Source organism: Apostichopus japonicus, chromosome 3 (assembly GCF_037975245.1).
Source record: "Apostichopus japonicus isolate 1M-3 chromosome 3, ASM3797524v1, whole genome shotgun sequence".
Classification (NCBI taxonomy): Eukaryota; Metazoa; Echinodermata; class Holothuroidea; order Aspidochirotida; family Stichopodidae; genus Apostichopus; species Apostichopus japonicus.
Genome location: NC_092563.1, coordinates 18,392,233 through 18,416,176, shown reverse-complemented (window position 1 = coordinate 18,416,176; position 23,944 = coordinate 18,392,233). Strand labels below are relative to the sequence as shown.

Genomic DNA, 23,944 nt, shown 5'->3' with positions numbered 1-23,944 from the left:
AAGTAAAAGTGTGAATTTTTATGAAAAAAAAAAGTAAAAAAGGGGTTAAGAGAAAGTGAAGATGTGATATATTGTAAGAAAATATATGGTCATAATTTAAGTAAAAACAATTAATATAGGGTGAAGTTACGTGTGAATTTAATGATTAATGAATATGTTTGAGTCTGGACATTTCTCATTGTTAAAACTGCAAACTACATGAACTTTTTATTGCATTTGTCTAATTATTACAGTATTATACTACTGTATTTACTTCGTTCCCCACTTACCTGTCTCCCCACAACCTATGCACCGCATTCTACCGTGTCTAGAATGCCCTGGTAATCTTTTAACACTGTACACCCTCACTGGCCCTAATGGCCTTCCTTCATTTTTCTACCCACAAAGTGTCTCACTGTGTTTTTCGGAGTTAGAAAATTTTTTGCGAAATTCGCCTGGATTACCTTGGATTTATACTCTAGAAGTTTCCTATCAGGACTTCTGCACTTCCAAGGATCTTTTCCAGCCTGATAAGTATCCTTTTCTTGTAGGGAAGGGTGTTTTTGGGGGCTGTTTTTAGTGTACACTCTCGCCCATGCGTTTGTTTTTTCTTACGTAACGTTTTTAGGGTAACAGGTAGTAGCTCTGCGAGAAAATGAAGGAAGGCCATTAGGGCCAGTGAGGGTGTACAGTGTTAAAAGATTACCAGGGCATTCTAGACACGGTAGAATGCGGTGCATAGGTTGTGGGGAGACAGGTAAGTGGGTCACTCGTAAATATATAAACCAGTAAGTTTTATAATATACACAGATAAATCTTATAGCTGTTTTTATGACATTTTAGATTCAGAATAACTTTCTGTCTGAACATATGATCAAAGTTTTTAGTTTGTTTGGAAAAAACAGTCAATTTAAGTGAACATGGGAAAGATGATTATTACCCGTATTTACTGTATAATCACAGCTATGAAATGCAGCCAGTTGCTTTTAATGTTGCCAGGGAAACCACTACTGACGGAACGTTGAAAAACATCCTCATTTCTCTTTAAAAGACGGATTAACTTTTACCCATCTACCTGCCTTTGTCTGTACTCAGTGGGCCTCATGTGTTTGATATAGCTCTCTCTGTTTTTAAAGACTTTTTTGCCATCTGCTTGTCAGCTTTATTTACCAGAGGGGCCGGTTAATAAAATTGATTCTAAAAGGTCTTCAAAACTCCAAATCAATTACGAAAATGGCCATTCATCATCGTCAGCCTCTTTTTTTTTCTTTTTCTATGCCACCATATCTATCAATTTAACAAGCAGACCAGATATATAACTTGATGAGATAATTTAATAAAATGGAAGCCTATACATGGTAGTTTTAAGAGGTGATTCTTTGAAAGTTTGAATCCTCCCCCCACCCCTCCAAACTTCATCTTTCTCCAGAACATACAGTACTGTACCAATCCGGATGAAAGACGTCTGCGTTTTTGGTCGAACTCTCATCTGAAACAGGGCAAGCCGGTCTCGTCAGTCAGCATGATGATATCAGCTAGCTTACATACAAAACCATACTAGTAGCTGGTATTCAGAAAATGATCAGCTTTGATCGATCAATAGAAAATGTTTCATAGCATATATACAGATTTCGGTAGGTTTCACTTGCACAGAAAAGACTACGACGCTAGAGAAAGATGAAGCTAAATGTTGGCCTATAAAGTTGTCTGAGAAGAATTAACCCCATTTTTTCTCTTGCGATTAATAATGACTAAGATGCTAATGGAGGCTTGGACTATTTATGCTATCTGTCGTATTTCCATTCAGACTTGATGAAATGCAATTAGACAGCCATATGGGTCATTTTTGTAGTGATTGATGTACGATAGTGTCATTCTTGAGTAAAAAAGCAAGTAAATCTGCATGCTGGGAATTCCATATAATTACAAACACTGTAACTGCTATAGACCAATATTTCTTTTAGGCTTTAGCATGTTTCCCATCTCCCCACACTTTCCTCCCCCATCTACCGCACAGTATCCTCTCCCTTCCCTCTCTCTCTTCCCTTCCGTCACTCTCCCATTAGTCCATCCCTTTTGTTCCCTGCATCCCGCTCTCATCCTCCACTCTCCAGTCCCTCCCTGCTCTCTCCCCTCTCCTTCTTTCTCCCCTCTCCCTCCCCACTCCCTCCCCTCCCTTTCCCTACCTCTCTCCCTCCCATCTCCTCCCTCCCCTCTCCCTCCCCTTTCCCTCCCCTCTCACTCCCCAATCCCTTCCCTCTCCCTCCCCTCTCCCTCCCCTTTCCCTCCCCTCTCCCTCCCCTTTCCCTCCCCTCTCACTCCCCAATTCCTCCTCTCTCCCTCCCCTCTTCCTTCCCTTTCCCTCCCCTCTCCCTCCCCTCTCCCTCCCCTTTCCCTCCCCTCTCACTCCCTCTCCTTCCCCTCTCCCTCCCCTCTCCCTCCCCTTTCCCTCCCCTCTCACTCCCCAATCCCTCCTCTCTCCCTCCCCTCTTCCTTCCCTTTCCCTCCCCTCTCACTCCCCAATCCCTCCCCTCTCCCTCCCCTCTCCCTCCCCTTTCCCTCCCCTCTCACTCCCTCTCCTTCCCCTCTCCCTCCCCTCTCCCTCCCCTTTCCCTCCCCTCTCACTCCCCAGTCCCTCCCCTCTCCCTCCCCTTTCCCTCCCCTCTCAGTCCCTCTCCTTCCCCTCTCCCTCCCCTCATAAAACAACATAAGTTTATAACAAAGGATGGAAACAACTACTATATATAGCAAACTTAGTGAGTAACCTTTCATATAAACTTACAAAGTTGAAAGGGATACTTTAACTACTGTATCTAGGCTAAGGAGCAGTGCTCGCAATGGATTGGAAAGGTATAAAGTACATCCAAATATTAGATGGTTACCAATTTGATGACAACATAGAACCAGAGAAGAGAACATTTGTGGGAGAGTACCAAATACACACGTTTATGGCCAATAGAATGAGAGTGCAGATTGTATGGGCACGTTCTAAGCTGTGGCAGTTACACAGTACAATACATTGAATGGCAAGAGTGCTGTGGTTGTGTGGAGGCATGATAGTTCCTCCCACATCATGAATATTCATATCAAATAAGCAGTTTTGAATAGAAATGAAACACGTTAAAATTCAAAACTAACATGGTTAGGAAAGTTGAAATTTGTGCTATTCTCAATTTTTTTTTTTTTTTTACCGAAAAACCAATATATTTTTCCCTAATTTGAAATAAATTGTGATTACTCAAAACTAATTTTCTCTCATTCAACTTTCAATCCATGACGGACTGACTATAGTATTGCTCGGTCAATGGGAACTTTGAAGTGGCTAATTTGTGTATACACATGTACAGTTCACACAGTGTTACTCTAGCAGAGTAATTTAATCGTGTTGTGGTTTCTTACGATGTCCCTTCAGCACAGAATCTACGCAATTACTGCCTCTCCCCGTTACCGTCACATATAGCGCTCACGAATGACAACACACACCGAGCTCAACACTTTTAATTAAGTAACGGAGCTTCTCGGCTCGACTCCATCTTGACCTTGGCAATATTACAATTGCAAAATTCTACCAGTCAAAAAACAGTTCCTGAGAGACGACAAATCATCGTTTATATGCCCGTATCAACTCCGGCTGGATTTCGGAAATTACGTTGGAAAGCTTTTCGAGCGGTCACGCTAAATTAAATACAGCATTATCCAATGAGTTACACCAAGTAGTTACATTAGTTGGATCAATTTCTCATATCTGATTTTTATAGAACTTTCACATATTTGTACAATATTTTTTTTCTTTTCTGGCAATTTACGTCGTAAGACGCGATCGTTTTGAGTTTGGTATGCCAAGTTAGTGCGGTGTTCTGATGTTCAAGGGAAACTTTTGAGAATCTGTTGTAATGGTATATATATACTACATTCAATCATATAGTGGATGATTTGAAAAAAGCATTTCTCAGAAATCTGCTTTAGCTTGGAGCACTTACTAGGGCTATTTCTGTGGAAAGCAGCTCTGAAATTGTAAACACTCTGCCAACGATAAAGTGCATAAAAGAGATATTGTAAACATTTTTGCCCATCACAAAATTTACTTGCTTCCCTCCTTCATATCTGTCTCATCAACAATAGTACTCTGGCTCTACCGTGTCTAGAGTGAACCGGTCATCTTTTTAGCACTGTCACCCCGTAGCAACCGATCAGTTAGGCCTCCTTTGCATTCTACCACTGTGTTACAATGTTGTAGTGCTGTACACATGTTGACCCATATTTAAAAAGGCTTTTACCATCCAAAACTAGGTGAACGAATTGTGGTGAAGGTAAGGAAATTCAAAAGCAAAGTCGTTGATATTGTTTACTGTACTTTACTTCCCTGAGACTTGTTCCTTGAAAAGTTCCTTGCCAAAGCAACACTTCCCTTTTCCTTTTTCTTGATACCTGCAATTGTTAACCAGCTATGCAAACTAATCGTCAAGGTTTAGCAGACAGGAGACACTGCATCCAGCCAACAAAATGGCCGACAGTATCTTGGGGAATATTCCCTTAGTTACTCCGAACAATATTTGCATTCACCGAGTCCTGTATTTCGAACACCACCTTCTTTGATTGATTTGGGTTACGGAATCTTTTCATGAAACAATTTAAACCTTTCCTAGAACCGATATTAAAAGAGGCTAGCTAAACCTAGGGCTTACGTATGGCATAGAATTAACATCCATTGAAAACCACAAGTACTGAAAAAAGACAGATATTTTGCGTGAAAGAACTTTTTTTTTTAATTTGATATTAACCCATTTGAAAAATAGTCTAATCAATTGACACAATTAAATTGGTCCCATTTTTCCTTTCAAATGCATATGAGTGTGGACTTTGGAAGCTTGTCCTATCTTTGCTAAATGCCAATTGTGATTGGAATATTCAAATAGTCACGTGATCATGGCACTGCCTGCATGGTTGCTATGGTGATTCAATCTTTCCCTTCTCTTCTGCGGGCTGTTATATTTACTTTGTTCCTCCCTTACCTGTCTCCCCAAAACCTTAGCACCTTGTTCTACCATGCCTAGCATGAACTGGTGACCTTTTTAACACTGTGCGCCCTCTTTGACCGGCTCCCCCAGTCAATGCCCTTCCTTGTCATACTACAATCCAATGTGCCTTTCCTTCTCTTAATATGCTGGCTGGTATATTAATCAGGCAGTTAATGGAAATGTATCCCCAATCATTTTTATTGGACAATGTGATATTAATGATATATATTATTGTTATGAACAAGTTCATCACACTTCATCTCTTTTAGTTGTCTCCAACCAATTACTTCACTCCTAATTTACCTGTCCCCCCACAACCTTAGCACCTCGTTCTACTTAGTCTAGAATGAGCTGGTAACCTTTATGCCTCCCTTCCCTGACTCCTCGTAACAACTGCACTCTGCATGGATCTAGCTGTGTTTAGAACAGTTGCCTTTTGGCATGGTCCTTTCCTGATGGCCCTGGGCCCAATTGGGTCTGTCACAGTCCTTTTCATTTTACCATCAAAAATATCAAGATTGGAGGTAGCATGAGAATTAGGACAGAAGGGCTCGTCAATACTGGGAGAGGAAAGTGCTAACTTCAATTGGTTCAAGTTATGTATGAGTAACACACGGAATAACTTAGTGAAAATTTTGTGTACTAGCAGTTTTATAGCCTTTTAATTTTGTCTGTTAAAAAAAAAAAACACTGTTTTCTGGGTAGAAAAACTACTTGTATACATCTACTTGCACTTGCACAGCTAATAATTGCCCAATATTCATAGCATTTTGCGATGTGATGATACAGCATAAATTAATCCCAGCCACCAATGTTGGCAATGCCAGTTTCACCCCATTGTAACATCAGTCCACATTTCTAACAATTTATGTACAGAAAGTAATTGCTAAATTTGATGTTTTTATCTTGCCTAAAGTTGCATCCTTTTCTTGCACACTGACCTTTAATATATCATTATACTCTGATTTCAAACATACCCTGTACTATTATTTAGCCTGAATTTTTGCAAATATATATAAGTATATTAAAATTGAATATTTCTTTTCATGAAATATAGTCAACTTTTACTGTTCCACATGTGAACACCTATTGACTCTCTATAGTGTGAAACATTGAATTTTTAAGATCCATGTACATGCAATATTTACTTGCAATATTTATTACTTTTGTTAATAGGCTGTGTTGGACTCACGTACATACATATACAAATAAATTATGTTTATTGAATATATAATTCTTTACATGAAATATAGTCAACTTTTACTGTTCCACACATGTACAGTATGTATAGGCACACGTATTGACTCTATTTAGTGTGAAACATTGAATTTTTAAGATCCAAGCACATATATTCAATATTAACTATGAAAATAAGCAACAAAGCTTCCTTTTGTTAGGCTGCGTGGGCCTCACGTACGCATCTTTGCCTGTATTTTCACGGTGTTGCCAATTCGAGACTTTAATTGGGTCAAGAAACGAGAACGTAGAACGTAGAATCAATATAGTGAATGTTGTAATTAAAGAAATATGGAGCTTGTCAGCTTTTTCACTAATACATAGATATGAAATTAGATACTGCTGCAGTCATATATATATATATATATATATATATATATATATGTATATATATATATTGAATGCAATGGAATGAAGTTATATAAGTTCTAACTGGAATTTCTCATCAGCGAGAAAAGAAAGACAAAAAAAAAAAATCAAAGCGGTTGCATTATTGATTCCTGTGTGGGGGAAATTGCGATACTAACTGTAGCATGCACACCTGATGTTTGTGGAATTTAGTCTCATTTTCAAGACAAAAGCGGGACGTTCGTTAATAATATGCCTGTGTTTTTTAGACACACAATAAAATGAAGAGATGCAAAATTAGAATAGGATAGTACTATTTCCCATAATTATATCTCATTATTTCACTTTTCTATATCCTACCTTCATCTCTTTACTGGTCTGATCTGCTTTTATAAGTTTCAGTGGCCAAAACAGGATATTGATATGGAAGATAGAGGTTTCACCTGCCTACAGTTATAATGTGAATTATATATATATATATATATATTGTCACAAGTTGTTAACTGTGTAAAAAGGATATTATTAAAGGTTAAGACCTGATGAAATAGAAATATATAGTCTATACAGTATATAGTCGATTTCGTGTTAAAATTTGCATTTAATTCCTACATGGCTTTTATATTGAGATGGCATAATTAGTGAACTTGAAGCAAACAGGCGTGGTGTTTCATAGTACGTTGTACAAATCTCATGGCAAAATGTTTTATCTCTGCTTTCTTTATCACTTTTATGATTGTTTTTCACATTGGATTGGATCATAATCGACTTTTTACCTTTTGAGGAGATGTGATTTACATATATCAATGACTGTAGTCCAATATTGAAATGGTAGTGTAGTGGATGTAAAGTTTAAAGAAAAACATAAAACAAATTTGTCAGTTTGCTTCTAGGACATTACAAATGTTTTGTTTCAAATTTCAATTGTCCATTATTTGATCTTCTTCTCCAAAATGAATATGCACTAATGAACTTATATAGTTATTAAAATTTATATGATAGTTAGGGGACCTTTAGGAAATATAAAAAACTTGAGTCCATATGTTTTTCCAAAGAATAACAAACAGTGCTGGTAAAATATAAAACTAAACAAGAAAAATAAAGGCATAAAGAAGTGATGACATCAGAGGTAAATAGATTTCACTGGACATGACCCAAACAGATAAAAATATAATTTTAAGACTAAAATGCATTTGTCACATGTGGCAGATTGCAAAAGATATGACACTGTATGGAAATAGCTGGTTTCTATGACTACTGCAGTACTAACTACAAACCTTGACTACCCTTATATTATAACTTTTAGAAGAAACGCAACACGTCTTTTAGCCTCTGTCTTTCAGATTAACGGGTTAATACGTTGCTCCACACAACACTGTCCGTTTTGGGAATTTATTTTTTCTTCATTATGATTTCTGTTTATAAAGATCTAGATTTTGAGGTTAATTAGCTTTCTTATATTTTGTAATCCTGATTTTTGAAACCAGTTGTATACAGTACCTACTGGTGGGTGTGACTTAAGGTACAGTACATGTGATCTGTATGTCGCTGAATGGTCCAAAGCCGTTGTCATTCAAATTCATCCGAGGGACTGTATAAAGTCGTAAAGTTTACGTGCGAAACAAGCCATTGACATTGCCCTTGTGAGTGGGTTGGGGACATATCATTACTGGTGATATTGTGACTATAATTGCAAGCACACTCTCTTAACATTTTTCTTTTGTTTCTGAAACTTTTCTTCTGAAATTTTCCTTTTTGTTTTTTTACAGATGTACTTTTTTTCCCTTCGTTTTTTTTAATATTTTTCGTCCTGTTTTTTTATTCTCTACTTTTTTTCTTGATTTTTTTTTCTCCAGCCAGGCTGGATTTCCCGCGAGCATCACAGATTTCCCGCGAACCTGGTTCGAAAGGTTTGCCAAGTTTTCCAGCCCTGCCGTAAACAAGCATATTTCTCCGATTGTCAGGCATCTAATACACTCACTCACTCACCCACTCACACTTGAGATTTGAAGCCTATGTCTTCGTACTTAGCTCTTGTCCATTACAAACTGTTCTTAATTCATGCTTATATTTAAGTAAAGGGAACAACTTCACTCGACAAGACGATTTTCATCCTGTGAACATGTTCTATGCAAACAATTTAGTAAATTTTGCATACATATTTACTCCGAAGGGCATGTAGGTGATTTGGGTGGATTATGCATTAGAGATTTGCAGCTTGTTGCCTGGGGAAACGTTTGTAGCCTACTAGACTAGATAGACTCTGTACAGACTCTGTACTTCACTGAGTAGTGAAGTACTCGACGGAAGAGGCTGTAGGATTAATGGCTGTGTCTCATCCATACTTGATTACTGTAGCTTGACAGTTTTGGTTTTCGTATATGCATCATATTTTGGTTTAAACCTTTGGTTTTAACCGGAATAATCAAAGGTGTAATATATGATGCTTGCCAAATGCACCAGTTTGGTAACCTGGTATGTATTGTTTACCCTAGCCAGACCCTGGTCACCCATTCCACACCCTTTTGCTCTTTCTCTCTACCCTTCCTCCATCTTTCCTTCATCTTACTTCACAATGTAAAAGAAAATATTAAACATTTTTCTGAATAATTTTTCCAGGGATTTGAAAGTACTTAGTCTGAATTATACCAAACATGACTTGCCAGCTCACAAAATTTCCATCTTCTGCGCCCAATACTGTACCTGTCGCATGTGCATTATTATACTCCGACCTTCCTAGCTTGCACTACACATCCCCAGTTGCCTCTAGCAGGTCATTGCCTGCTTCCCCTATGAAAATTCATCAATTTTCTATGCTAGCCCTCGTTTACCTGTCCCCTCATAACATCAGCACTCTTGATTGTTCTACCATGCAGAAAGAAGTGTGTTTCTGAATTGTTAGCCATCGGGAACATTGATTGTTCACCACCTTGTTCTAACTTCATATTAATAATTGTGCTCAACAGACTGACATTTAGAGTATCTTTTTCCATTTGTCGGGGGGGGGGGGGGGTAGGGGGAAGCATTTTAGGATTTGGGTGCAGGTTTAGTCCCCAGTTTGTATCATTCTGAAGCTTGCAATAAGATTCTTGCTCAGGTTTTCGATCTGCACGAATCAGATTTCTATTTGTTGAGTCGAAATCTGGTACGTTTCTAGCTGAAGTTTAGAGTACATGAAGTTCAAATATAGATTGTTTAGTTTGGTTGTTTTAAATAGATACTATAGCTTGTGTAGTAGTAGGGGGAGCAGGAGGGGAGGGGGAGGGGGGTTGGGGAGGAGGGAGAACAAGTTTGGTTGCGATAAAAAGTTGTAGTAAGGTTTGGGGAAACTCTGAGTAACCTTTCAAATAATGACTGTCAAAAGAAGAATGTTTGTCAGGCTTTGTCCAAATACTGTAGGATGATAATCAGTTGTTTACCAACATTTTCATCACCTTGTAAATTAAGCTGAATTTGGAATTGGAATGATGTTGTCAATTCTAGGCCAGTAAGTAAACAAGCTGGGCTGCCAAGTATATAGACATGGCATGTGTGTGCTCGAGCACAATCCATTACTTTATCGTGGAAATGGGACTTTCCCAGATCATTGTCGAAAGCTGAAAGCAGTGACTGGTTATTACGGTTTAAGATTATTTACCAGAGGTTTGCAAACATGTTAAAACCAACTCCAGGCTTTTCTGTGATGAATTCAAGATTGATGAAATACTAAATGATATACTTTAATCTTTACTCTTCAGATTCCACCCAAAAAAGAAGAAAGCCTTTTCACCATCCCTGATAGTGAAGGAAGTCAAAGCAGAGGACCACCATGGCATTTATACCACAGGGAAACTCGGATGGGGCGTCGTCGCCACGGATACCTGGCGTCAATAGGCTATTGACCAAAGTTGAGATGAGGCTCTCATGCAAAAACTTGATGGACAAAGATATTGCCTCCAAATCAGATCCACTAGTTGTTGTTATGATTTATGATCAAATGACTAAAAAATGGACCGAGGTAAGCAAATTGATCTAGATCTGGATCAAAGGCTGCAATTTTTCAATCCACCATTCCTGCCCAAAAAAAAATAGGTTGAAGTCCTGTAAAAAACTGTTATTAAGTTCATGTTGTTGATAAATTTAAAGAACATTTAGTATCTACTGGAACCATATATGCTGTTATTTTTTAAATATCCAATCCGTTGTTAAATGTTTGGGGAGAAGGTTGCTAAATATATATTCCTCAGACAATATTTTCAAATATTAAATTGTAAAATTTATATATAGTCTAAATGCTGCCCAACAAGCCTTTCTGATGCATTTGAGGGTTTCTGTAAGATTTGTTCTTTAAATTTAATCTATGTGTAAATGCAGACACATTGCTGTCTCACTGTGTGTGTTGATTTTATCCTCTGTTGCTTTTAACACAATCGTCTATGAATTGTACGTCAATGACTATGTAATATTAATGAGCTGTTTGCTTGTAAACTCATATTGTATGGAGTGATTTTTAATGTGCGGTATTGATTTTGTCCTCTGTTGACAAACACTTGGCTGGAAATTGTACATCAATGACTATATAACAATAATACTGTTTGTTTGTTTAGTTATTCACCTCTAAAAAGTCTTCTTTTAACAATTAATACTTCATTCTCTTTGGATGATTAAAACCGTGTAATCGATATTGAAACCTTGGTAGTTCACGAGAGTAATCATGGGATTTCCCTCAAGACACTATCCTTCATGGCAAGACCATGGTAGAAAAGGAGAAACCAGCATCTTTATATAACCAGAGGCCTTCATGCATGGCTGGAGAAAATTCAGCTTTTGAAATGACGCAAAGACTTTTCGAATAAGTTGTTACGCAAACAAAAGAAGTTCAAGAAGATAACACATATGAATTGAATTTAAAAAATTAATGTACAACTGCATGTGACCCTGTCTCAAAGGGTTTCAACCAATTAGGATGCTCCGTTTCATGGTTTGTTCGATGAACATGAAGTCTGTCTCTTCTATCGACGTACATTGTGTCCAAGTCGATGGCGACATTGAACATTTTATATAAAGGCAAATTTTTCATGAGCATCTAGGATGTATATCGGCTAAACTATTCATCTTTTTGTTTCTGAAAGGTCATCGTACTAATATTGGCGCTTCAAGCAACCTTCGAAAAACTGCCAGCAAAATATTTTGCTAACACGTCCACTAAAGTAGAAAACTTCTTTAAAGGTGGTACTATGGAGTTTCAAATTTGCAAAATTTGCAAAATTTGGCAGGTTAACCTGCTGGTTATAGGTTTATATGGACTAGCTTGAGGCTTAAGAATTTCTCCTATCCGTTTGCTATGATCAGGTGGACAGAACAGAACGAATCAAGAATAACCAAAACCCTTCCTTCATCTTTTTGTTTCTGAAAGGTCATCGTACTAATATTGGTGCTTCACACAATCTTCGAAAAACTGCCAGCAAAATATTTTGCTAACACGTCCACTAAAGTACTTAGAGAACTTTAAAGGTACTATGAAGCATCAATTGCAAATGTGGCAGTTTAACCTGCTGGTTATAGGTTTATATGGACTAGCTTGAGGCTTAAGAATTTCTCCTATCCGTTTGCCATGATCAGGTGGACAGAACAGAACGAATCAAGAATAACCAAAACCCTTCCTTCATCTTTTTGTTTCTGAAAGGTCATCGTACTAATATTGGTGCTTCACACAACCTTCGAAAAACTGCCAGCAAAATATTTTGCTAACACGTCCACTAAAGTACTTAGAGAACTTTAAAGGTACTATGAAGCATCAATTGCAAATGTGGCAGTTTAACCTGCTGGTTATACACTAGGTCTATATGGACTAGCATGAGGCTTAAGAATTTCTCCTATCCATTTTGCCATCATCAGGTGGACAGAACAGAACGAATCAAGAATAACCAAAACCCGACGTTCACGAAAGGAGTCATCATGGAGTATCACTTTGAGGAGGTACAGAAGGTCAAGTTTAGTGTCTATGACATCGATAATAACACCAAGGACCTCCGAGACGATGACTTCCTTGGAGAAACAGAGTGCACCGTTGGACAGGTAAGCATCTTCAATTTCAGGAACATGTCATCATTCCTAGCAGTGGTAGCTGCCCATGTTTTCCTTGTCAGTTTAATAATGAAGTTCAAATCTATAAATATCAAGTCCCAATCAGGTTGCAAATCAAGAAATATTAAGTCCTGGTCTAAGTTTCAAATCACCAACTACGGTGAGTTTGTCGTATTTACTTCGTTCCCCACTTACCTGTCTCCCCACAACCTAAGCACCGCATTCTACCGTGTCTAGTATGCCCTGGTAATCTTTTAACACTGTACACCCTCACTGACCCTAGTGATTTCCTTCCTTTTTTATCTACCACCAAAGTGTCTCATAGTGTTTTCGGATTGGGAAAAAATATTCAGTCAATTGTCAGTTTGAAATCAGCAATTATTAAAGGTAGTCAGTACAGGCCCCAAATTATAGCATGCTATAATTGCTGGAAGTTTTCAAAAAGCATTTTCCTGGAGGTCAATTTACTCTCCAAGTTGTTCTCAGACATTTTTTAAAGAACACACAAGATGACTGAATGTCTAAGTGAGGACAATTTCCTTAAATGTTATTATTAAAAACGGTTCAAGAATTTGGACCAAAGGTGACCATATTTGAGTATCTAGCATATTTGGGGCCAATACAGCATACCTTTAAGTCTTTGTCATGTTCAAATCTAGTATTAAATATTTGTGAGGTTAGAATCCCTAAGTTGTTCCTCTGGTAGCTTCAGTCAAATCAGTTAGTATTAAGTCTTTATTAGGTTGAAAAAGGTTGAAAATTAGGTTATTAAGTACAAGTTCACATCAAAAATATGCAGAATCAGTACAGTACTTTCAAATCACTATATCATTACTGTAAGTCTTTGACAGGTTGAAAGCTCCTCTCATTAAGTTCTTACGACGGTAAGAATCACTAAGTAGTAAGTCCTTGTTGGTTTCAAATCATCAACTATCAAGTCTTTGTCTGGTGGAAATCCCCTGATATTAAGTCCTTGATATGAGGTACAAAACACTAAGTATTAAGTCCATGTAAAATAAATTCATCATCAACTGTCAAGTCTTTGTCAAGTGGAAATCTCCTTAATTTCAAGTCCTTACAAAGTTAGAATCACCAGATATTTAGTACAAGTTTGTCAACTTCAAATGCAAGAAATATTAAACCTCCTTAATATCAAGTCCTTGTGAGGTGAGAATCACTAAGTATTAAGTCCTTGTCAGCATCAAATCAAACAAATATTAATTCTTTGACAGCCTCAAATCTATTAATATTTAAGTCCATAATAGGAGGTATTAATCACCTGACTCTTAAGCCCCAGCCATTTTCAAATTTAATTAATGTTGTTCCCCTTTTTTTTTGTGAAAAGATTTAATTGTTTTATGCTCTTACCATACTGCATTATAGTACTTCTACAGATTCTAATTGAAATGACAGCTTTTTTTTGCTTTAAGACTATTTAAAGTGTGATTTCTGGTCACAAGGGTCAATCACTGTTCCCCAGAGAGAGCTGTTTTCTAGGACAGGAGGTTTCATACATGATGAATGTCATATAAAAATAAAGTAGGTTAATTGCTTCGGTAAAGAGTAATAGTAAGGAGATAGATTAAAAGAGTTAATAATACATATCAGAATTGATCCACTGGGCAACTACAGTACTGTATATTATACTTTTGGTTTCTGTCTGTAAGGCCATGCGTACACCATAGTTATTTCATATGATCTGGCTGTTACCGTTGAAGAGTTGCACGTACAATACATAGCTTCCTGCAAGAGGAAAATTACTGCACCAGAATACTTGGATGTTGTTGCCTTACAAGCTTATTAGTCAATGCGTGGTTAGAAATTTGTGTCGTGAAATTTGGCATTTTGTCAGACCTACTGTATCTATGACCAGCTAGTACATAGTCAATTTCAAGGTTGATTCAAGAGGAATAAGATAGGGAAGTTGAGTTAATATTCATGATGTTGTCACTAATTACTCAATTCTTAATGTTATGACAATATTTACTTCGCTCCCCGCTTACCTGTCTCCCCACAACATTAGTCTAGTATGCCCTGGTAATCTTTTAACACTGTGCACCCTCAGTGACCGGCTCCTTCCGGTCAATGCCCTTCATGCTCATCATTGGACTACCCTACTTTAGTACACAATGACGTCACACATTACCAGCCATGTGCATAAGCTCCCATCACATGACATTTTAATCTGTGTTGTCTTTACAACCTTGGAAACAAGATTATCCAAGACACTTTTTGGGGTATAGTGCCCTGGATTACTGTATATTGTGTATACTTGAGAGAGTGCATCGCATCTGGAAGTCACATGGATGACCACAATTGAGTTACAAATAAAGTTTTAAACTAGAGGTACATTTAGAAATGTCCAGAAAGAATCATGTGTCTTCATTCTTCACGTCTGTAGGAAGGACCTAAAAAATAAATATAAACTATTGAGCTGATATTTCAGTAAGCTAAATTTGATGCTTAATTGATTTGGATAGTTGGTCTAGCATTGCAACGTTACGTCATCGTTTGAATTAACTTTTGTGAAGAAACCAAGTGATGAGAGGCTTGCTAGCACATTTCGTATTGTGCTTGGTCTGTTATCATGACATTTTCAACAGTGTGTTATAAGCATAGGTAGTTGCTCCATAATAGGTACCTAAACTACTGTGTAGACAGTATAGTCTGATCTGCAGGAATGTTTCTTTTTGCCTCTACTGTGGCTGTACCCCTCATTCTGCTGTGAGTGCCTCTGCATGCTACTATACACATCCTGAAAAAACTAAATTCTTCCCACCCTACGATTTTTTTTTTAAAGTTAACCATGATTAATGTTCTCTTTGCTCATTTTGTGGGCAGTTACTCTTCCAATTTATTGCATGGAAGGTGTGCTCGTTGGTAAACTCTGTTTTAATTGTCGCAGAAAAGGTTACCAACTGTCATCTCTGTTGTCTGCGTAACATCGCCACGGCAACGCTGCATGCTTTCTGTCTCTCTCTTTCTCTCTCATCTCAAGTAAACAGAAATCCATCAGGAGTTTGCCAAATTGCTCACTTATCATCAAAAGGAAGTCAGTTTATAATGGTTACATCCGGCAGTAAACGTTGCTCTCGGAAAGGTTTCACCCACGAAGAGGTCTTTGCAGTTAATGTTCCTCCTTCATACCATCAGACTAAAACTAAAACAAAAAAAAACTACTGATACTGTAGATGCCTGGATTTGATTCAATTTAGATTAAAATCCCCTCCCCCCCCCTTCTCCCTCGACAGTATGATTGATGATGTTGGTCTCTAAAACCATTTGCCTCAAATGAGCCTCACCTCTGGGACTTAAAAGGCACGGACGCTTGACACTTTTTCTTCTTCTTTTCGCATTTGGCAAATTGTTCGAGCCTTTAGCATTATTGAAATAGTTACAGCATTTAGCTATGGTCTAACGATGCATGAAGTGTCTGGCTGAAGTCAAACTCTGTGGTTTTCATCACTTTTTGGTAAATAATGAAGTTATTGGATTTGAGGAGATATTTACCGTAAATTAATAAATCAGGAAAAAAGAAGAAGAAGAAGAAGAAAGACAGAAAACATCTTTAGCTATAAATGGTTGATATTGGAAGAAATTAAAAGTACTGTTCACAGGATTTGTTTGTTTTTGTTTGTTTTTGTTTGTTTCTTTTTTTTCTTCAAATATGCCATTTTGGCTGGCCTGTAACATCAATCAGGAGTCATTTATCTATAATTTGGTCCGTTTTCACTGAAAAGTGGAAGACTCTTCATATCATCTTTACAAACAGCAATTATAACTTTAGTAAAATTTTACTTCAGTTATAATTGCTGTTTGTAAATGCTTTAATGATTTGTAAGACTTTTAAGCTTAACAAAGTTTCATAATAAAATTCAATTTTATGGGATCTATATATAAATATAGTAAATTGGGTGAACGAACCTCTTTTGGACAAAGAAGAGTAAAAAAAAACAAAAATATCAAGCACTATAAATTGAGAGCTACAGCAGATCTTCTAAAGACAGTGCAGTCACTTACTGTATCATGTAAATATTTAGCATGCACAGCTAGAGTTATTCTTGCTGCTTGGAATAAACTTTGAAAATTCTTATTCCCAGTTAATTCTATTTATAGATTTATTGAAGTACCTGGAAATATGGGAACCATCCTAATTGAGATCCATGCATCTTACCCCCGGAGGGTGCATGGTAATACTATAAAGCTAGGTCACACAGACTGTCTTCATTAAGAACTATCTAGCTCAGGTGCAACCTGCCATGGGTTGATATTAGACTCGACAATAATATTTGAGGTGCTATACAGTTCGTTACTACCACTGCGCACGTACACACGCACATGACACTCCAATATATATATACTGTATGTAAAGATGAGATAAATTGGGCGGGGGGGTTGTGTATACACAAGGTGAAGTATCTTGCGATAGTCGATAGCAACCACCGCTCCTTCTGGGCTCGTGTTTTGCTCTCCCAAGCCGCCATCGGTTAATAGCTTCGGTATCTTTACAGTTAGGGCGCATCACAAGATAACATTCCAGATGGTAGAAGGGCTGTTCAGGAGATAATGTAATTTTCAAATGGTCAGGGAGAGACAAGTTCATGAGAGAGATTTGTGATTACGATCAATATATTATAAACGGTGGCTGGTCTAATACTGTAGGTCATGTGATTGGTCACTTTATATGAACAGCGTAACAGATGTAGCAGGTCTAGTGGAGATGATTTTAAGCCATCGCTGCGAGGTCAAACGGTCAGCTGTCTAAAGATCAGTGTGCAGATCAATCAAAAGAGTTTAGTTAATAATACAAGTCGATACACTGTAAGGTGCTAAACGATTTCTCGATGATATTCACCATGCCCAGAATATCACGAAAAGCCCCCATGAGACGGAAATTAAAATAGATGTAATAAAAACTTTGTGATTTATGGCCGTTTGCTGCTGAAAGAGCTTTGTAAATTAAATTGTTCAGGTTTTATGTTTTTTTTTACTGTATGTTAATTGTGAATGGATGCATTTTCCAAGTGTATGTAACGGTTTTTAATTTGCAAACTATATTTAGTTTTTGTGATATATTGCATAGAGCATCGTGATAAAAATTGGCTAATTTTGTAAACATATTTCAAGTTGCTTCCACAGATGTGCAAAAATGATTACAATCTTTCAACTACTCACTTTCCAAACTTGAATGAATTTTTTTAACGACAGTTTATTTTGATTACATGTATTATGTAGACTTTTCCGATAGCGAAACCTTTGTGCGCAGAATGTTAAAGATATTTTCTTGCATCGTCATGTCAAAACCACACCCTCATTTTTATATGGTGAAGATATCAATTTTTTTTTAAATTTAGTGGAATTTGGTGATTGAATCTGGCAACAGGGGAGTGAATAAATGCCATCAGAATTCTGCTGAAAAAACAATTTTGTTATGCGCAATAATATTTAGCCTACTCAGTTACAGAGGAAACTGATATTTGTACAAAGAAGTGGCATTTTGATGACATTCTTATTAATGCAGACAACCGTGACAGTTAAAAGAAATCATTCAATTGTATCATTTTTCAAGGATAAATCAACCGGAAGATTATAGCAGGAAAGTATATATTTCGTAGAACATTTGCAGTAATGACATCACGGACCACCCACTGTGATCTATTCCAGGAAAGCATCGAGGGTTTAGCCTGTCAAAAGTTCCATTCAATCAAGCATCTCTTGAGTTATGGACATGATATTAATAATAATAATAAGTAACATTTATATAGTGCATAATCAGCGAAGCTGCTCAAAGGGCTTTACAAATGTAAAACCTAAAAACAAATAGTAACAAATCCTAAATATTAAATATATAGAACCAATAAGGCAAAAAATGTAAAAGCAACAATATAAAAAACACCCGTATTAAAGGATACTTACAAAATTTAAAAATTAAAAAAAAAAAAGCCCAAAACGCAATAGTCCAAAACAAATTCAGAAGTAAGTAAATAGTAAATATTGAGATGGGTGTTTCCAAGGAACAGTGTCGATATTTTTTTTTCCATATTCCATATTCAGTAAATGTCTCACTGGAATATACCTTCAATATAATTGACCCTCGGAATTAAAGAAAACATGTCCCTTTAAGCAATTTTACAAGGTCCCTTCAGTTTTAAAGCTATAATATTTAAAATGGAAGCGTTTGTCTGCACGGTAAATCTAAGTTTCAAACACTAAATATTCTCAAAATTCACCTCTTCTATAGCATGCCAATTTAATTAACCAATCAATTCTACTGCTTCCATTCAGTTTTTTTCCATTTCTTTTAATTGGCTATTATTGTGTTTCAATTCAATTAAATGACATTGATTTGCACAAAGGAATTAAAGTAATATGCAGCAATTTAGGCATTTGCTATGATGACTGCAGTGGTTAAGAGTACAGATATCAATAATTTTAAAGTCTGTTTTGCTTTGATGCCGTTAGTAATTCATGAATCCCTCCCTTACCTGTCTCCTCACAATATAAGCATTCTTGTTCAACAGTTTTGTAAAGTGAGCTGGTAAAATACGTAACACTGTGCACCCTCAAAGGATAGCTTACCACATGAAATTAATCTTGATATACAGTAGACAGTTTGAAACCACTTCTTTTGGTACAGATTGTATTCCAGTAATGTAGTATCTTTAACCCTAGCATAAAATGGTATCACCTATGTTATGCCCCGCCCAGTTGGGTGGACTCGATGTAATCATGAAAAACGAATACACCAGCATATCATACAATAAAGCTCTCTCTGAATCCATCTTGATCTTGGATTATCCGAAGACTAAAGAAAGGACAGAACAAATACCACATTTAATTTTTGTAAAATGACTCTTTTAAACAATTGTGATGTTCATCAGTTGAAGTGGCTGGACCGTGTAGTCTATAATACACAGACCGTTAGATCAGTTCCTCAAATGCAGCACAAAACCTCAACGGGGAAACATCAGAATTTAATGGTTCTCATATGACATATATATATATATATATATGTGTATAAATTCATCAAGGACAAGTAGTTTTGAAGGTCATCCAAGGACGCTCTGTGGTTTATATGAAGTAATAAAGAACATGTTTTGGTTTTGAGTTATTAGAATGTATAAAACAATGGATAAACATTAACATTAATTTAGGCCTGAACTGAGGCGCCCAAAAGAACACTGGTTATACCAACAATGGAATTAGTAAGCTGTCAACTTAAGGTTTGCAAATTAAACACATATTGCAAATAAATCTGTGGGACACAAAACATTCTTAATTATTACTGGATTAAAGGATTGGTATAACTAAGGTTCTACTGATGTACTAGTGAAAATATTGCATCTTGTTGATTAACATTTATTAGCTATTAGTGAGGTTACAGCTAGCTGGTCAAAACTTTGCAAAGGACAATATTAACTTCACTCCTCATTTACCTATCTCCTTAACCTATGCACACCCATCTACCCTAGCCTAATCACTGGTAACATTCTTGCACTGTGCCCCCAATGACCCTATCTAAGGTCACTGACCTCTTTCCTGATGTACCCATTACTCTAGGCAATAAGCATCCCTGCTTAACAACTGGCTTAGAATACATCAATTTGTATGGAATATTAACTGTAATGTGACCAAATAGTAAGCAACTAATCCCAGAGAACATGCTTCTTTGAAATACAGTATGTACTTAAGCACAGAAATACATAGAATATACAGAGCACATATACATAAAAGCACAGAATACAAAGGACCTGTATATTTTCTTCAACGTAACTATGTATTTATATTGCATGCAGAAATATTTTGGATAATTCAATAAACTGAAGCTTGGGTCCACATCATAATGCCTCTAAAAAAACTATCCATAGATTAACCTCAACCTTAATTGCTTTGAATCGACTTTTTTTCATTTTTTGGCAAATTCATTTCACAGATGGGCAGCCAAGTTAGATCTGATACAGACCATATACAGTAGCTGCATGCATGGTCATGCATGTGTGTGTAAGCAGATCGACCGAAGAGAAAACATGCAATTTGTGTTATTTAATGTATTATCATTGGCCAGCAATTATCAATAAACTAAACACACTCGTAGCAACGAATCCCGTGTGGCAAGATTTATTACCGACTTTTAATAAATAGTTAATTAGCCAATGGTCATTTGGATCTCAGGAATCTCTAAGTGGCACATGCAGTCATCGCTCCAGATCTACTGTAGATCTCTGCTCATTCAGATTGATTGCCAGAAATGAAAGAAAAGAAAAGAGAAAGAAAAAGAAATGGAGACGTGATGTATATAATGCGGCTAGTATATATGATTCTTTTCAATGTGACTTATAGGACAGGTTTATAGGGCTAGTATATATACGTATACAGTATATATATAGTCAAGAATATCGGAACAGATATGAGCAGCCGTAAGGACAATTATGGCGATGACAAAATTCCAGAAACACTTGATGGAGATGAATGGCTCTTTATTAATCGTGGTCGTTATAGGTCTCCTCCTTCGTTATGATTTATACACATCTGTCGAGAAGTAATTCACAAATTGGACATTTAGAGCACTCTCTAGAATATATGTTGTATGAGATCAGATATATGAGATCAAATTTGTAACACTGACAGTACTGTAGCATATGCTGTGTAGAGTGTGTATGATATTTATAGGGGATCTTGGAGAATTGCAATATATGTTTGATTTAATTTTCTAGGGGAACGGTGATATGCCAATACAGTATTTTAAGCTCCGATATATAAACTTGATTAACAAGTTCTCACAAATCAGTAGGTGACTTGTGGGTTTGTTTACATAGAAAGAAAAACAAAAGGGTACCGTAATGTTATATGAACATGGACAAGCATAGTTTGTGCTAATAATAGCCAACATACCTTTGAATCATGCAACTTTAAATCAAAACATGTTGCATATACTGCCAGCATGCATCTCTGTAATATTTTATTGTGGAATGGAGGAATAAAAAAATCACGCTAAATGTGAACTGGGCTCACATTCTAGTTTTCAATATTAAAAAAAGGCGTAATTTGTTCACTATGATAAACTGATATGTTATCTGCGATATGGATGAATTACAAAATATTTTTCTTGGAGTGATTTGAAAATGCAGTAAAGAGTATTATAGAAGGGGGAATTTTATGCTGTCATTTTACTAGTTGTCGAGAAACCACACACTGTGGCGATACTGTAGACCAGACTATAAACATATTGTAATTGGAACTAAAGTAGGGAGTACAAATTTTCATGGTCTGGGTGACCGGGGAGGGGTGGGGGAGGGTCTCTATGGGTGGTAATATTAATTAATTTGAGAGCTCTTTTATACAAAATGGTGGTGCTTTTTGAGATTTTCAAATTTTCCTATCATTGATTTTTAATAGTGGTAAACAGACTTGCATAAAACTACAGATTAGAAACTTCTGCTTTCTGTCAGAAAGTTTTGGCGATAGTTGGTCTGCAGTCTGGTTCTATACGTGCAAGTGCACAGTATGTCACCCTGATCAATTAAAGTACTTTAGGAACTCTTTAAAATTGAGTATTTTGTTTCTACCATTACTGTGGTTAACAAAATTCATCCTTCTTACAGTGTAATGGTTTCAAGAGACATCAAACTTTTTTTACCGTCTGTTAACTTGTTGGGTAATAAGACCAGACTGATATCACATGAAGGGAATAAATGGATGGTCCTGAATATCATCATTATCACAAAACTGAGGCAAACTGAGCAATGATTTGGAAGTAATTAAAGATATTAAACTCTGATTGTTGCATGTTGAAAGGTTTCCCCCACTGCATGTATACATCCAAAGGTTCTTTCATTGTAAATAAATAGTTTTTTTGTTCTGATTTTGTCTTTAGAATTAAATAAACGATATTGAAATTTGAAATTCCTCATTTTTGAATAATAATGCATCTGGGTAAAACAATATAGTTTGGATGTGGAATTTTGAGCAGGGGGAATGGGAGCAGGGGGGGAGGGGATAGGGGAAAAGACATGTATTTTCATAAAATAATGGATGTACTGTAAGAATCAACTCTACAGTGGGGTGCAGTAGGCTAGGATACTCATCAGGCATCATGTGATGAACACCAACAGAGATGGCGAAAGGCCCCTTGGAGAAAAACCTGCTGACATTTTGGGTGGTAAAATGATGGTCAGCTTCAGATAGTGACCCATTTCTTAGAGGGAGGGTACAGTGTTAAAATGGATGCCAGCTCTACCCTGCTGTTAAATACCACAACCACTACGAGGAAATGCAAGATGTTTATCTAAAATTTTCCTTGGATGTCACTTGTTTCCTTTGTGTACTTAAGTAAATGGCAGAAAGTTTTGAATTATTATTCTCATCAAATATTTTTGTTATTTATTTAGCGCTCTACTTGTCTTTTCTTGTTCGAAACAGTTGGTGTCGGCTAAGAAAATCACAAAGCCATTGGTGTTGAAGGATGGAAAGCCAGCCAAGAAAGGAACCATTACCGTAAGTCGATATCTTGTGAAATAAGAGATAAACAACATGAAAGATGTTTTATTTTAATCTGCATGTAGCCTGGATGTAAACTCATTTTAAGGCCATCAACTTCCCTCCCCCCCCCCAAACCAACATCGACCCTGCTTTATTTCAGTGATGAAAATTTCAGAAGAATTTCCCTGGGAAATCTGACTCCCCCAATCATTCCAGAAGTTGAGGATTTTTTAAAATAAAAGCACATATGTCATTGTGAGGGGAAAGGGTTGGTAGGGGGTGGGGTGGGGTGGGGTTGGGTGGGTGATGATACTTAAATTCATATAGAAAAATATAACAGAAGTGATGAAGAGTGGAAAGTAGAATTACTAGAAAATTGTAATGAATTTTGAAAGAACATGGCAACCAACAGCAAAGAGAAAAACATGGTGAAGGGATCACCATCAACTAAGGGCTGTTTAGCTCTTTTGGTGGAGGAATAGGACTTGTAATATTCAGGTTGTTGACGACTCAAATCCCTATTTAGCAGTAGCCAATACTTACTTTGTTTCTTTCAAAATTCTAATTGAAATTCTTTGTAGGAGCTTCTGTTAATATGCACCATTACAGGTTTATACATTAACATCTGTGTTTTTTTAAATTAGAATGCATACATTGATTGGAGACATGTAAGCACCATCCTATGTCCATTACTAAACTAGTCAAGTTAGAGGACTATTTTTTGTGTCAACATGATCCATTGCAGGCTGCTGCATTTAAGTTATCAAGTTATCCTCCTTGTAACAACAAGCGATACAATATATTTATATCAATATAACTCA

The 23,944-nt window shown here is 36.7% G+C and overlaps 1 protein-coding gene across 7 annotated transcripts in view; it reads left to right on the top strand.

Annotated features, from left to right (window-relative positions):
- Window positions 1-23,944, top strand: part of LOC139965308 (copine-3-like) — a 105,909-nt gene that overhangs the window by 12,785 nt on the left and 69,180 nt on the right. For all 7 annotated transcript variants that reach the window (XR_011792220.1, XM_071967529.1, XM_071967531.1 and 4 more), the window contains exons 2-4: window positions 10,316-10,575; window positions 12,456-12,635; window positions 23,064-23,138. Coding sequence is in view for 6 of the 7 variants with exons in the window: in XM_071967529.1 (XP_071823630.1) it covers window positions 10,387-10,575; window positions 12,456-12,635; window positions 23,064-23,138 (444 nt within the window). In the remaining variant the exon portion in view is untranslated. The remainder of the gene's footprint in view (window positions 1-10,315; window positions 10,576-12,455; window positions 12,636-23,063; window positions 23,139-23,944) is intronic.